The 14,319-nt window shown below is 34.5% G+C and overlaps 1 protein-coding gene across 5 annotated transcripts in view; it reads right to left on the bottom strand.

Moving 5' to 3' along the window:
• Positions 1-1,037: 1,037 nt before the first annotated feature.
• The window catches only part of il17rel (interleukin 17 receptor E-like), a 55,674-nt gene continuing 42,392 nt past the window's right edge, over positions 1,038-14,319 (bottom strand). For all 5 annotated transcript variants that reach the window (XM_012959976.3, XM_031898996.1, XM_012959978.3 and 2 more), the window contains 7 exons: positions 13,471-13,528; positions 13,176-13,312; positions 11,129-11,194; positions 8,907-8,964; positions 7,440-7,553; positions 2,905-2,976; positions 1,038-1,312 (listed from right to left, as the gene is read on the bottom strand). In XM_012959976.3, the coding sequence (XP_012815430.1) occupies positions 1,257-1,312; positions 2,905-2,976; positions 7,440-7,553; positions 8,907-8,964; positions 11,129-11,194; positions 13,176-13,312; positions 13,471-13,528 (561 nt within the window). In that variant the 3' untranslated portion in view covers positions 1,038-1,256. The remainder of the gene's footprint in view (positions 1,313-2,904; positions 2,977-7,439; positions 7,554-8,906; positions 8,965-11,128; positions 11,195-13,175; positions 13,313-13,470; positions 13,529-14,319) is intronic.

The following is a 14,319-nucleotide window of genomic DNA, read 5'->3' as shown; positions in this document are numbered from 1 at the left end:
CCAGCCCGGGATAAAAGGTAGGCGATTTAAGTCACTTGGGGGTGCCTAACATTTTGGCACCCTTAAGTGACCTTGCCTTTTCTTGTCTTTTAAGAAGGGATTGTTTGTCCATATATTGCAATATACTTTAAGCTGGCCAACTATTTCAGAGTTAAATTTGTAAAATGCACATTGAAGCAGTAGAATTCTTAATGAATCAGATAAAAGTGAGTGTAGGACTGTCCAGACTGGGGATGACATAGTAAAAAATTGCTTGGTAGCTTAATTCATAGGATGCCTTAATGTCCTATAAATATTGATAAAGGGTGAATTCAGAGGATCTCTTGTTGCTGTCTGGATACCTGTGTTTATTCCTCAAACTGTGTTTGCTTGCTGTGAGCCATACATGTCATTCTAATATATTAGGTGTTCAGTGTTGTGCTGAGCTGAGCATCCATCAGAATATTTCCTCTCCATTAAAAACTGCATGTAGGGAGAAAGAATTCAAACAATTATTTTCCATGCGGAAAAGAGCCATTCCTGCATGGACATAAGTCATTAAATTGTAATCTGTATTACTGATAGTTAACTACAATTACACAGAAATAAACCACATATAAACCTTGCACACTAAAGAAAGCCATACATACAAATACATACCACCCAGCAATAAATAGAAAAAAGATGATGGCAGATACTGTGGATGAGTGTTGGGTTGGGCTGGATGAGTGTTGATATTGTGTGTATATTTTATGAATGCAGAACGTTGTTGAACAATAATCTTATATAAAATTTTCCAATTTCAATACCACCCTGTATGGCTTTTTTTAGCATGCAAAGTTTATATATGTTTATATTTCTGTGTATACAGTCCTCTATTGAGGGGAGTTTGAAACCTTAGCACCTATATCTATTTTCTATTTGGTAAAATTTTTTAAATGTGAAAATAAGCCTCTAAAATCCTGGGAGTGTATTGCCTCAGAGGGTGCTACGCAGAAGAGAGGAAAACCAGAAGCCAGTGTTGCTGAGGGGACATAAGGCATTCCCTGAACTTGCAGGTTTCTTGTTTTTTTTTTTTTTTTTTTAAAAATCACTGCTACATTGAAAGCTAAAAAAATCACTCTACACATCATCCACCTTATACAATCATAAATGTTTCAGTTAAGTAATACTGAAAATGATATTTTTAGCAGTTACAGACATTCTTTTTCTGGCTTCATGGCTACAAAGTAGTTAAAAAATTGCCTTTGCTCATAATATAATATATTTCCAGAATTTCACTTGTCTTCCATCTGGGCAAACATTATGGGTAATCTTTGTTCAAGTGAAGAAGCTAGGGGAGAAAAGCAAAGATTGCATTAGCCATGTTTGAGCAAATCTAAAACTGTGTGCTAAGAGCTAAGATCTATAGCTATATATATTACGGGGCAGAATACTTTAAATGATATGGCGTGACGAGTAAATATGTTTTAATGATTTCTTATTTTTAATATATAAAGAATGGAGTGAAATATACTACTGCAAGTTACAAATGGTCCAAGCGAGCACCTGTATAGCCAACATAGTCAAACAGTAGTTTAAGCTGTTGCTCCACAACAGAAAGTGACTGAAGGATAGTGTTTTTAATTCTCTTTGGGAGTCAAAAAGTCTTCAAGATGGATTTGAATTACAATCCTAACACCCCCAACATAGGCATAGTAGTAGCAGTTTGGGATACCAAATGGTTAAGCAAACCTTTAGCGACATTAATCTGTTAAACAGTACAAGTGCTCTGTGCCTCAAGCTGTTGTTGAGTTTCACCCCCTATCTGCTGGTAGCAAATGCTTTCACATATAACCCTCTGCTCCACCCAATCTGTAGGACACAGCATTGTGCTTGGCGCACTGCTTCACTTACAGATTTTTAACATACTACTTCCTGCTGCTTGTAAAATTAACCTGTCAATAGCAGCAAGAGAGTAAACCCATCCTGTACTCTGTAACATTTATAAACTGATCTGATACACTTTATGAAAAGATAAAAATAAAAAAATAACAATACAAAGGAGTCACAAGTGAGTACTAAGCCATAGGGATAACTCAAATTTCTGTATGAACAGGTATAGGACCCATTATCCAGAATGCTCGGGACAAAGGGTATTCGGATAAGGGGTCTTTCCGTAATTTGCATCTTCATACCTTAAGGGGCAGATTTATCAAAACACAAGTTTGAATCCCGAATGGGAAAAATTCGGATTGGAAACTAAAATTTCTGAAAATCGCAAATATCATGAAAAAGCTTACGAAAAAAATTTCATACCGAATGATTGTAAACAGCGGCAAAACCGATCCGAATTTTTTGCGCTAAAAATACAAAAAAGTCACGGAAGCGTCGAAAAAGTCGAAACATACGATTGGACCAATTGAACGAACGCTCGGAGCATTCGTGGATAAGTAAATGTGCCCCTACTAAAAAATCAATAAAACATTAATTAAACCCAATAGGATTATTTTGCATCTAGTAAGGATTAATTATATCTTAGTTGGGATCAAATACAAAGCACTGTTTTATTTTTACAGAGTAAATGGGAATCAATTTTAAAAATCTGAATGATTTGATTAAATTGGAGCCTATGGGAGACGGGCTTTCCGTAATTCAGAGCTTTCTGGATATCAGGTTTCCAGATAACGGATCCCATACCTGTATTTCTAAGCACTGAGCATGTCTAGCTGTATACTATTTAATCATCCTTTTCCCATTTCTTAAGGCCTTGTTCCAATATCTTCTTAAAATTACATTCTCTAGTCTTTTTTTCTATTTCTCATTACCCCCCCATACATTTTTATACATTTTCTTCCCATGCTCTTTCTAAAGCCAATATTAATCCAGTCATTTTTCCACTTTTAGGAAGTTACATATTAGAATAAGTTGTTCAGTTATACTTACCTACACCTAAAGATATATGGTTTACTTTACTTTTAATGTAACATTTCTCTTGCCGCTGCTTTCTGTAGTTTACTAAAAAAAATAACAGCAAAAGCAAATGTTTGTGTTTTGAATCAAAAAAATTACTAATATTTAACTGATATTTCTAGAACAATTACATGTGAAATGGCATAAACTGAATTGCTCTATCAATAATGAATAGCCATACTTACATGGAACTAGTTATAGATGGTTTCATGGGTGCAAGAACCAAGTAAGGCATGAGAAGGACAGTAATTAAAAAAAGTTGGGAAAGAGATAAACAGACAGACAGGAACCCTAGATGATAATAATTGTCTTTAAAGGGACTTTTTTTTATTAATTTCAATGGTTTATAATTTTGCTTTTTAGAATATTGTTTTGGGGGATGTAATAAAAGTTAGCAGTTTGCAATGTAATATTCTTCACTAAACAGTTGTGAGTGTTACTTGTGCATAGTACATTTTTAAGACCTGCTTGAATGTGGCATATTTTGGTGAATTAAGAAGTTCATTATATACACTTTGCACTGGAGCAAACAATTAAGGGCTGACGTTGAAAGTCGTATAAGCTCGACATGGTATAAATTCAAATTACACTTGATCATTGCTGTATTTATAAAATGTCACACTAATGCTTGAATTGTTTGTATGAAACTTTCCAAAGTATTGTTAAAAAATTGACTTTTTCTCAAAATTGCTTAGTAAATGTGCCCCTTAAAGTTCCACTCAAATTTATTCTTTTAAGTTTCCCATGTTTACAGCCCCTGCTCTTAAAATATCTTTTCAGTGATTGCTAAACATACTTGGCTAGGACGACAATTCTGATGCAAGTTTCCATAGAAGCTCACATACCTTTTGTTATTATGAATTTACGTTTTCGGGGTCTTTGGTAGCATTATTTGCAGTTTTGAAAGAAAACCATTTCTGGTTAGATGTTTCTATGCTCATACTGTCTGCAAGATTTACAAGTTAATTACAGAGTAGTGGGAGAAAGGTGAGTGTATGTGTTTTGCTATTTAATCATTGTTTTCTACTATTAATATCAATTTTACTTTGATAAGATTTTTATATTTTGCATGTCAGAGATAGATAAAATTTACACGCATTCTATTCATGCCTATGGGATTTTTAGAAGTGTATTTATCCATAGGTAAAAGTTAGAACTCACCATGTGATAAATTTGCTTCTAAAAATCCAATAGGAATGAATAGAATGTGGGAGAGTTTTTATGTATGAAGCTCTAAACTTACATTATGTTAAATCTGCCCCTAAATACAGAAAATTTACCATCTATAGATAGATTTGGTAGATAGTAACAACAGCATGCACCATAACCAACACATACAGGAGGGGAACAGGAGATATATATTTTTTCATATGGAGACGGTAACCCCCTTGCATCATTTCTGTGACAGAGGGAAGGTTTCAACCCCTAATTTTAATTTTATGGTGTCTATGAATGAGCTCAACTATATATTATATATATTAAGCACTTGATACATTTTAGATGCATCTTTGTTACTAAACTTTACTGTACTTTACTGTACTTTGTTTTTTTTGTGTCAAACTGTAATTATCTTATCACCAATAGAAGCAGGTTTCAAAAGGAAACTACCTAGTTCTACATGTGGGAAATTCCCTAGCCATGCCCTGTGGCAGTGTCATACCAGCAGTATGCAAAGCAACAGACTGGGATTATTCAATGACGGTAAATATAGCTGTCTGAAAAAAAATATCCAGTAGCAGGCAAAGACTTTGCTTAAATATTTAAAACTATGTTTCTTGCTTTTATGTTTCTTATATTTAATGGCACTTATTGAAGTTTCCTGTAATGATGAATTTATTCTCCTTATGACTGCTAAATAAAAAGTGTATATTGCCAAAGTGCATGCATTTTCAATGATTTCAGCAGCCAAAATGATTTTTACACTAAACTTAATTTGAGTTTAGTCGGTAATTTTGTGCTTTAAAATGGTTCTTTAATTTTGGAATAGAGAAGTCTGTTCTGACACATTACCATACATATGCTCACTTATAAAGCCTTTTTAGTCATCTTAGTTAACAACTGATGTTAAATGTGTTAAAGCAACTCATTCTTTAAGTACTCCAAGGATATAAGCAAAGGAGCCAGAATTACTGTGAAATACTATATTTACTTTGTTAATAGCAGGGGTTAAGCAGTGTACCATTAAAGGACATGTCAACCCAAAAAATATTTTTTTGTCTAAAAAAAAAAAAGAAAACATAATTCAAAGCAACTTTCCAATATAAATGTATTAAAAACTTTTAGTTTTTTTAGTTCTATGGAAAATAATAGGCATGCCACACAGTACAATATCTCTATCCCATATGAATACCTGCAAATATGGGTAGAAAGAATGTATTTGCAAATTATTTTTTTTTCTTTAAATCAGTAAAAATCTGCCACACTAAACAGGAAATATGTTTAAAAATGTATTTTAAAGAATTCTGCAGGTGTATTTCTCGTAGTATTATACTGTTACATAATTATCATTACATAATCTTCAATGAAGAGGAAAATATTAAATCAGCTTCAGCAGACATAAGCACTTCATTCAAACTTTGCAAGCCCACAGGTTATTGTGACTAGTGCAAAAAAAGTATTACCTTTGGCATGCCTGTCACTTCTTTGTATTATTTACACATTCCTTGAGCCACTTTAAAAAGTAAAATGGTGAATTTGAAAATGGAATGAAGGTAAAATGTCTTTTCTTGTTCTGAGTGACTGTATGTAAAGCTATTTGCTGAAAGTTAATTATGTTTAAAGCCTAAGGTCATTATTTTGTGTATTTATAGATATCCAGAATATTCTTGTTGAGCTTGCTTATGTAAAATACAAAATACAGGCACTGTGTATACTCCATACACTCCAGTATGTGTTCATCAAGCTATTACTAGTCTATATTGGTAAATTGTGAACATTTATGCTAGCAATTAGCTATTCTACCACCTAAATGAATATATAATAAATGTTAAAAAAAAGACTCCAGGGCACAAGGGATTTGTTTCATGCATGACTCAACAGCTGGAATAAGGTTGCCCATACATGCGGTGTATGTAGGTGGTAACTGCCCCAAAATGATAAGTCTTCCTGGTTGGGGTTCGCTCAGATATTAGTCAAGCAGTTTTGAATAAGCCTGTTACTTAGCCTGTTTAAATTAACATAATTTATTTTATAATGTGATAACATGTCAGTATGTCTGTATGTATGTATAACTTTGTTTATAAATCGCCACAAGGGTACGCAGTGCTGTACAATTTTATAAAATACATATAAGTACATAATAGTATGAATATGTATTGTAAAAGGGCACATTCAAGTGATGATTTGTACTTTACTTAGGAGTTTTTCATAAAGGGGGGCCCAGAAGAAGCAGAGTTGCAATTTGCAGATCCAAAAAGGGTGGGTCCATTGGGGTCCAGTTAACTTGTTGGCAGGGCCTTCCACCCAGGTAAAACATAAGCTAATAACTAGAGATCCATAATAACTGAAGCACTGCATGTGTTCTACATATAACTTGTGCTATGAATATAGAATGAAGAATATTTGATTCATCTGACAGGATTTGTAGTAAGCAACTTTAAAAAGAGAAGCTTTTAAAATAAATGAAAGTTTGTTGTTGCTCTAAAAAAGAACTAGAAATGTCAGAAATAAGCTTTGAAACACACACACATATATGATAGGACAGATGTGTTAAATAAAAAAGATAGAGAAAGAAACTCCTAATCAATTTGCTGAATGGAGCTAAAGCAGAATCCTAAAATAATACATATTATGCCTTTGTTGATTGGAGGCAAAACTTAATACAATTCCCACTTTAACTGAAGGTTACCAGTACATGGCAAATTATCTTACAGGATATTTGAAGGGGATCTATTCCCTCAAAATGAACTCATCTTTTCTAAAGAATTTTGCAGTTTACCATGAATATTTATTTTTTAGACAATTTTTTAGACAAATATCTGTGGTATTTGTAGTTTTATGCTTTAAAAACCAAGCTTTTTGGCTAACAAAACCTAGGGATAAATGAATGTAAAAAAAATTGCATAGACAGTTAAGGCAGTTAAATCCCATTCTTATGGGATTTTTAAAAATATATTTATCAAATAGTGAACTCTAACTTTTACCCATTGATAGACATACTTATACAAATCCCATAGGCATCAAGAGAGAGTGGGTGAGTTTCTGTGGTGAGCTCTAATCTCACACTTTGATCATCTGCCCATTGGGGTTATCACATTGAGTAAGCCATTGACCTTAAACTTCTCATATCTCAGAATCAACTAACAACAGAAAATTAATGTAAACTGCAAAAGTACTCAGAGGAGCACCTTGAGTCATTTTACATCAATTCATATCCTAGGGTTTAGGTCCTGATATGTAACTGTTAGACACGATGAAGTTAAAGTATACAGCCAGTTTGTTGTAGGAACTGCACATAAACTGTTTGAAAACCCTCCAAATAAAACTACATTCATTTATTGATGCTATACCTGACAGTAAAATGCATCCAACAAAGCCAAACATTGCAACCAATATCAACAAAACTGATGACAGAAGGAATGTCTCCAAGGAGCTAGCTTCACCAGGTAAATGTTCTTTTGGCTCTGAAAAAATAAAGATGAAGAAACATAACATAATCAGTAATGTGTTATGCATTCAATTCTTTTCAAACTAATTTGTAATGTACATTGCAAACAGACATCTGTGAACCATATGTCTGAGCCTAATGTGAAATCTTTACAATACTGATCTTTAGAATGAGTTTTTATTTGATAATTTAGTGACACGTGATCACTTGGGGGTATCCTTAATGGAGAAGGATCTAGGGGTTTTTGTAGATAACAAGTTGTCTTATTCCAGGCACTGTCATTCTGTGGCTACTAAAGCAAATAAAGTGCTGTCTTGTATAAAAAAGGGGCATTGACTCAAGGGATGAGAACATAATTTTGCCTCTTTATAGGTCCCTGGTAAGGCCTCACCTTGAGTATGCAGTGCAGTTTTGTGCTCTAGTACTTAAGAAGGATATTAATGAGCTGGAGAAAGTGCAGAGACGTGCAACTAGACTGGTTAAGGGAATGGAAGATTTAAACTATGAGGTTAGACTGTCGAGGTTGGGGTTGTTTTCTCTAGAAAAGAGGTGCTTGCAAGGGGACATGATTACTCTGTACAAGTACATTAGAGGGGATTATAGGCAGATGGGGGGGGGGGTTCTTTTTTCCCATAAAAACAATCAACGCACCAGAGGTCACCCCTTTAGATTAGAGGAACGGAGCTTCCATTTGAAGCAGCGTAGGTGGTTTTTCACGGTGAGGGCAGTGAGGTTGTGGAATGCCCTTCCTAGTGATGTGGTAATGGCAGATACTGTTAATGCCTTTAAGAGGGGCCTGGATGAGTTCTTGAACAAGCAGAATATCCAAGGCTATTGTGATACTAATATCTACAATTAGTATTAGTGGTTGTATATATAGTTTATGTATGTGAGTGTATAGATTGGTAGGTGTGGGTTGTGTGTGCTGGGTTTACTTGGATGGGTTGAACTTGATGGACTCTTGTCTTTTTTCAACCCTATGTAACTATGTAACTTGATCACTTATTCATACTCATTACAAAACTAAAGATTTCCTGGTATGAACACATGTTTCTTGACAAAAATACCAGAATGAGAAAACACTATCCTTGCTATTGTCAGGGAACTATATGAAGTAAGTAACTCTGGACTCTATCATTACTCTGGAAATAAGATAAAACATTTCTTCAAAAAAAAGCTCAGCCTTGCCTCATTTATCAAAGCATTTACTGTAGAATATTTTCCAGAGCTTTAAGAAGTTAAAATGAGGTCATAAAAAAATACAGAATTTTTTAGAGTTTTAATTATGCTAATTTAATTTTCATTTTCTTCTAATGATAATTGTTACTCTCATGCCACCTAGGTTTGTAATTGAAGTATCTTTACTTACTGCAGGGGATATTGCAGATGTTGACTGGAACTGAATAGGTTACATCTGACCTTGAGGCCTTAAAATAAAATGAATAATTTTATTATTTTTAGATATAATAGTCTTATTTATATAGCGCCAGGCTGTGCTTTGTATATGCAAACTGTATATGCAAAAACAGATTAGGAACAATAACAACTGACCATAAATTATCATATACAGTTATATTAAATGGGTTGTTTACCTTTAAAATAGCCTTTTATATATATATATATATATATATATATATATATATATATATATATATATATATATATATATATATATATATATACACCTTTTTAGTATGACATAGATATTGATATTCTAAAACAATTTGCACTTGGTTTTAATTTATTTATGGTTTTTTTTAGTTATTTAGCTTTTTGTTCCGCACCTCTTCAGTTTGGAATTTCAGCAGCTATCTAGTTATTAAGGTTTTGTTTACCTAAGCAACCAGGCAGTGGTTTCAATGTGAGACTGGGATATAAATAGAAGAGGGACTGAGAAAGATTAAAAAAAGGAACAATAATAATAAAATTGTAAGCTCACAAAGCATTGGTTTTTTGGCTGCTGGGTTAAGTGGCCCTCATTTGAAGCTGAAAAGATAAAGCAGAGGAGGGCAAACAATTAAAAAAACATTAAAAAAAAAATGGCAATTCCAATGGCAAAGTTGCTAGGAATAAGACTATCTATAACATACTGAAAGTTAGTTTAAAGGTGAACCACCCCTTTAAGTGCCAAATATTAAGAGGACAAATAAGGAATAAGGCCTCTGCCTTGTACATCATTAAACCTAAGTGGGCTGAGAACTATGACAAAAATGATTTACTCAAGCCCTGCATACTTTTATTAGCAAAAACATTATTTTTCATCTTGGTGGCAAAGAAAGTGTCCGCTTTTTACTTGCCAGGCATTTTATAAATATTATCCATCAAATATATTACAGGGATATGTAAAAGAGGTTGTTTGAAAATATATGCACATTAAACATTTATTTCTTTGCACATCAGTTGTTCCTTACCCAACAAGAAATAAAAGAATAAAAAAAATTATAAGAATAAAAGATTGTGCATTTTATAGTGTGCATCACTGGGTGCAACGGTTCCTTTTTTCTCTAATTAAAAAACAGTAACAGTAACAAAGCTGCATTAATCTATATTGGTAAAAATCCAATGGGGTTTATTTAAAGTTGAAATGTATTTAATAGACTTAAGGTATGGAGAGCCAAATTAAGAAAAAAAAACAGTAAGGTCCCTGCTACCACACATTCGAAAAGCTCTACCTATACACAATCTTTAAGCAGGTCTTTCAAATGTGCTAAGTTCAACTAAAATTCACAATGTAGTTTTCAGCAACAGCCCTTAAGAAGGATTTTAATGAGCTAGAGAAAGTATAGAGACAGGAAACTAAACTAAATTGAACAATGGCTACCCCATTAGACCAGAGAAACAGCACTCTCATTGGAAACAGCATAAGTGGTTCATCGTGGTGAGAGCAGTGAGGTTGGGGAATGTCGAGTCTGTCAATGCATTTAAGAGGGGCTTGGATGATTTCCTGAACAAGTATAATACTCAAGGCTATTGTGATCTCTAGATTTATAGTTAGTTTAGTATAGGTATGTGCATATATATATATATATATATATATATATATATATATATCTCTCAAACTCAACAGTAGAAAGCACTCACAGCTACAGCATCAATCAGGTCAGTGATTTATTTCAGCATACCATTGATGGTATGCTGAAATAAATCACTGACCTGATTGATGCTATAGCTGTGAGTGCTTTCTACTGTTGAGTTTGATGCATTCTTTTTGTCAGCACCCAGCCTTTGCCCCGATATTGGTGAGTGCCGATTCTTTACAAGACTCATATATATATATATATATATATATATATATATATATATATATATATATATATATATATATATGTAAACTAGGGTTCATTTGGAGGGGTTGAACTTGAACTGTAACTAATGACAATAATAATAAAGACACAATAATAAAAACAAGGTCACTTTGCCATGCCAACATAATTTTAAAAAGGTAAGGCTCTTTCCTTAGGACATACTGTATCTGACTAGCACCCACAGGCCGTATTGCAGAATACTGCAAAATAACTTGTTTTACTTTTACACCAGATGTGGACATCATTAATACTGTAAATTACTACAGTACATATTTAATATACTTACCTGGATACAAAGATTAGGACCACATATATCACTTGATATATTTAAGGTTGCATAACTTGAAGCCCCCTGTATGAAAATAAATGAATAATTATTCTTTTGCATACATTTAAAGTTGAAATTGTGTGTACAAGCCATGTTTGATATGTCCTGCACTGAGGCACTGTATTGTTTCATGGGCTACAAAGGTCATAAATGAAAGATATATATTGGCTACAATGCCATTTAATAGCACTTTTCTGTCCTCAGACTGTGTATGAGCATAATAAAGCTGGTATGTTGGGATAAGTGTGTGTGATAAAACATTTTTTTATGGGATTAATTTGTACACTAGCTAATGTACATATTTGAAGTTAAAAAGAAAATATCATGAAAGCAGTCAGAGTTCAACGTGACCATTTTCAGCTGCAAGGTGAGATTAGTCAAACTGAAAAAAAAAATTATACCAGATTATGTGGGCATTTTCTTACATAACATTTTAAATTCGATTTTAATTGAGTTAAAATTTCCCTTAAATTAATTCACTAAACTCCAGCGGACAGGGTGATTTGTCTCTGGTTTTCAGCAGATGAAAAACAATCATAATAAATCTGTGTGTTTCACCAGAAAATTAGCAACAATGATCCACGACTTAAAACTTGTCATAGGAGCTCCCCATCTTATAAAGTGTCTGCAACACTCACAAGCTCAGTGTGCTCTGGGCAGCTGCCAAGAAGCTAAGCTTAGGGGTTGTCACAAATTATCAAGCAAAAAATTAGATTTGCCTGTCATATAAGCTGATGCTACAGGGCTGATTATTGAAGGTGATGTAAAGTCAAAATCTTATATACAGCCCTAAGATAGGAAAGCACTATAAAAAAATTAAATGACAAAGCAGTTAAAACACAGCTAACGGGAGCTCTGTATTCCTCAGTGTCTGCAGCAGAAGGAGAAGTGGGCGTGTTTCTCTCTCAGCTCATGTTTCATGTTGCAGCTGACCAATGACAATCCTGTTAACAAAATCCTGTGCTTTTTTTGAAGTCTGGCATAGGACAGTCCCAACTTTGTTTTTTTTAAGTCTGGTACAGAGCAGTCCCCTGCTTTTTTCCACCCCAGGACAGCCACTGGCCTTGTAGGTTTGCAGGAGCTGCGATCAGAGTGTTGTTCAGGGAATAGCATAAGATGCAAAATGCAAAGGCTTCTACTTTAAAAAACGGTAGAGAATTTTTAATGGGTTTATTTTGCAATTGTATTTCATTTAGTCTAAATAACACACACAAGGATTATGATTTTATATTAAAAGAATACTGTTATGGGAAAATATGTTTTTTCAAAACACATCAGTTAATAGAGCTCCTCCAGCAGAATCCTGCATTGAAATCTATTTTTCAAAAACACAGATTATTTTTATTTTAAAATTTCAAATGGGTCTAGCCATATTTCCCAGGGTGCTACAGCTATGTGACCTGTGCTTTGATAAACTTCAGTCACACCTTACTGCTGCGCTGCAAGTTGACTCCAGCAGTCGATCAGCAGAACAATGGGAAGGTAGCAAGATAGAAGCTCCCAGTAGATCAGAATAGCACTCAATAGTAAGAAATCCAAATATGGCTTGGGACTTATCTGGTTACATGGCAGTAGGAGAAACAACAGGTTACCTGAAAGTAGTTCTAATCAAAAATCATGACAGTATTCCTTTAAATTCTAATGCTATTTGCACTGGTTTCAGAGCTGCCATGTAATGTGAATCTGAATAAATTACTAATCAGCCTTATATTGTGACATTTATATCCTAAATACACAGTATATTGTGAGTCAGTCCTATGCTCAGGTTAGTGACAGCAGCAAAGAGCATGTGCAGTAAATCAAAAGAAAAGAAGATGGGGACAACAACTACTGGGGGCACAGATCTTCACCGCTAAAGAGCTGTGGTTGCCTTTGGGCTGGTATAGAATTGACAACATTTATACCCTACTTCTTTTATTAAGCTTTAGTTCTCATTTAAAGTGCAGTTGTATTATTTACGAATTGTATAAGCTCTTGAAAGTTTTATAGAAAATGACCTACTTACCACAGGGACTAAAGCAAAGAGATTACATGATGTCATTCCTGTACTGTTACACACACGCACTGTAAAGCTTGCATTGATCTTTGATGTGATTCTGATTTCTACTAAAGTATCTACAGCTGTTATATTCACATTCCATCCTAAAGGGAAAAATAAAATCAGTTACATTGCTTTCTTAAGCTGAAGTACATAAGTAGAAAAACATATACAGTATTTAAAATATTAGGTCGGTTTCAGCATCTTTGCAATGCATAAGCTACAGCATTAATATAACTGATTATTTTACAATTATTTTTACCTGGAAACTGTCCATTTGTAAAAGGACATCTAACCTGGGAGTCCATATAAGTGGTGATCTGAAAACACAGAGTGCAAGGGAGCTGGTTACAACTAACAAACAAAAAAAGAACATGAACACAGGAAAGTGTGCATTTAAGGTTCATGAAATGGGCTGCAGAGGGATACCTAGTGCAAATAGGGATAATATTCCCTCTCAGTCAGGTAAATAAGTGGCAGCTAAGAGAGAAGCTGTCTGTAGACATTAGGCTAAAGCAACATGTTGCACATTCTCTGCAAGTCGAAAAACGCTTGCCAAGAATACTCCCCTAGGCTGCAAAAATCTACTTGTGCCTGTGCCTGGAAGCATTGAATACACTCGGATGCAGGGTACATGCAGCATATTTCTGCCTAAAAATGCTCCATATGCAGTTTAAGGCAGAAATATGCTACATGTGCCTGCACTCCAGCGTATTCAATGTTCACAAGCAGGAGATTTCTTAGTAGTGGGGCGTATACTCTGAAAGCATTGCCAAGAATACGCAATGTGTGGCATTAGCCTAAAAGGGGTGTGCTACCACACCTATGGGCTCTTCCTTGGATGTCTGGAGCTGGTTGTTCCTAGTGTGTGAGAGGAAACCTGAGAGAGGACCAAGGAGCTTGGGGAGCCTGATACACAGAGTGTCTGACAAAGAGAGTGTTTAAGCCTGTGCTGGAGAGCATGTGCCAAGGGGCCCGTGACTGTCCCTGGAGAGAGGCAGTCTTTTGGAGAAAGTGCAGCAGGGAAGCTGACCTGGAAGTAGGCTGTGTGGCCTAAATGAACTTATCTCTGAACTGTAAGTAACAGGGAACTAACATTGAGGTGGTCTGG

Source organism: Xenopus tropicalis, chromosome 3 (genome assembly GCF_000004195.4).
Source record: "Xenopus tropicalis strain Nigerian chromosome 3, UCB_Xtro_10.0, whole genome shotgun sequence".
NCBI lineage: Eukaryota > Metazoa > Chordata > Amphibia > Anura > Pipidae > Xenopus > Xenopus tropicalis.
Note: the sequence above shows the minus strand (reverse complement) of the source record. Positions and strands in the feature narration are given on the sequence as shown.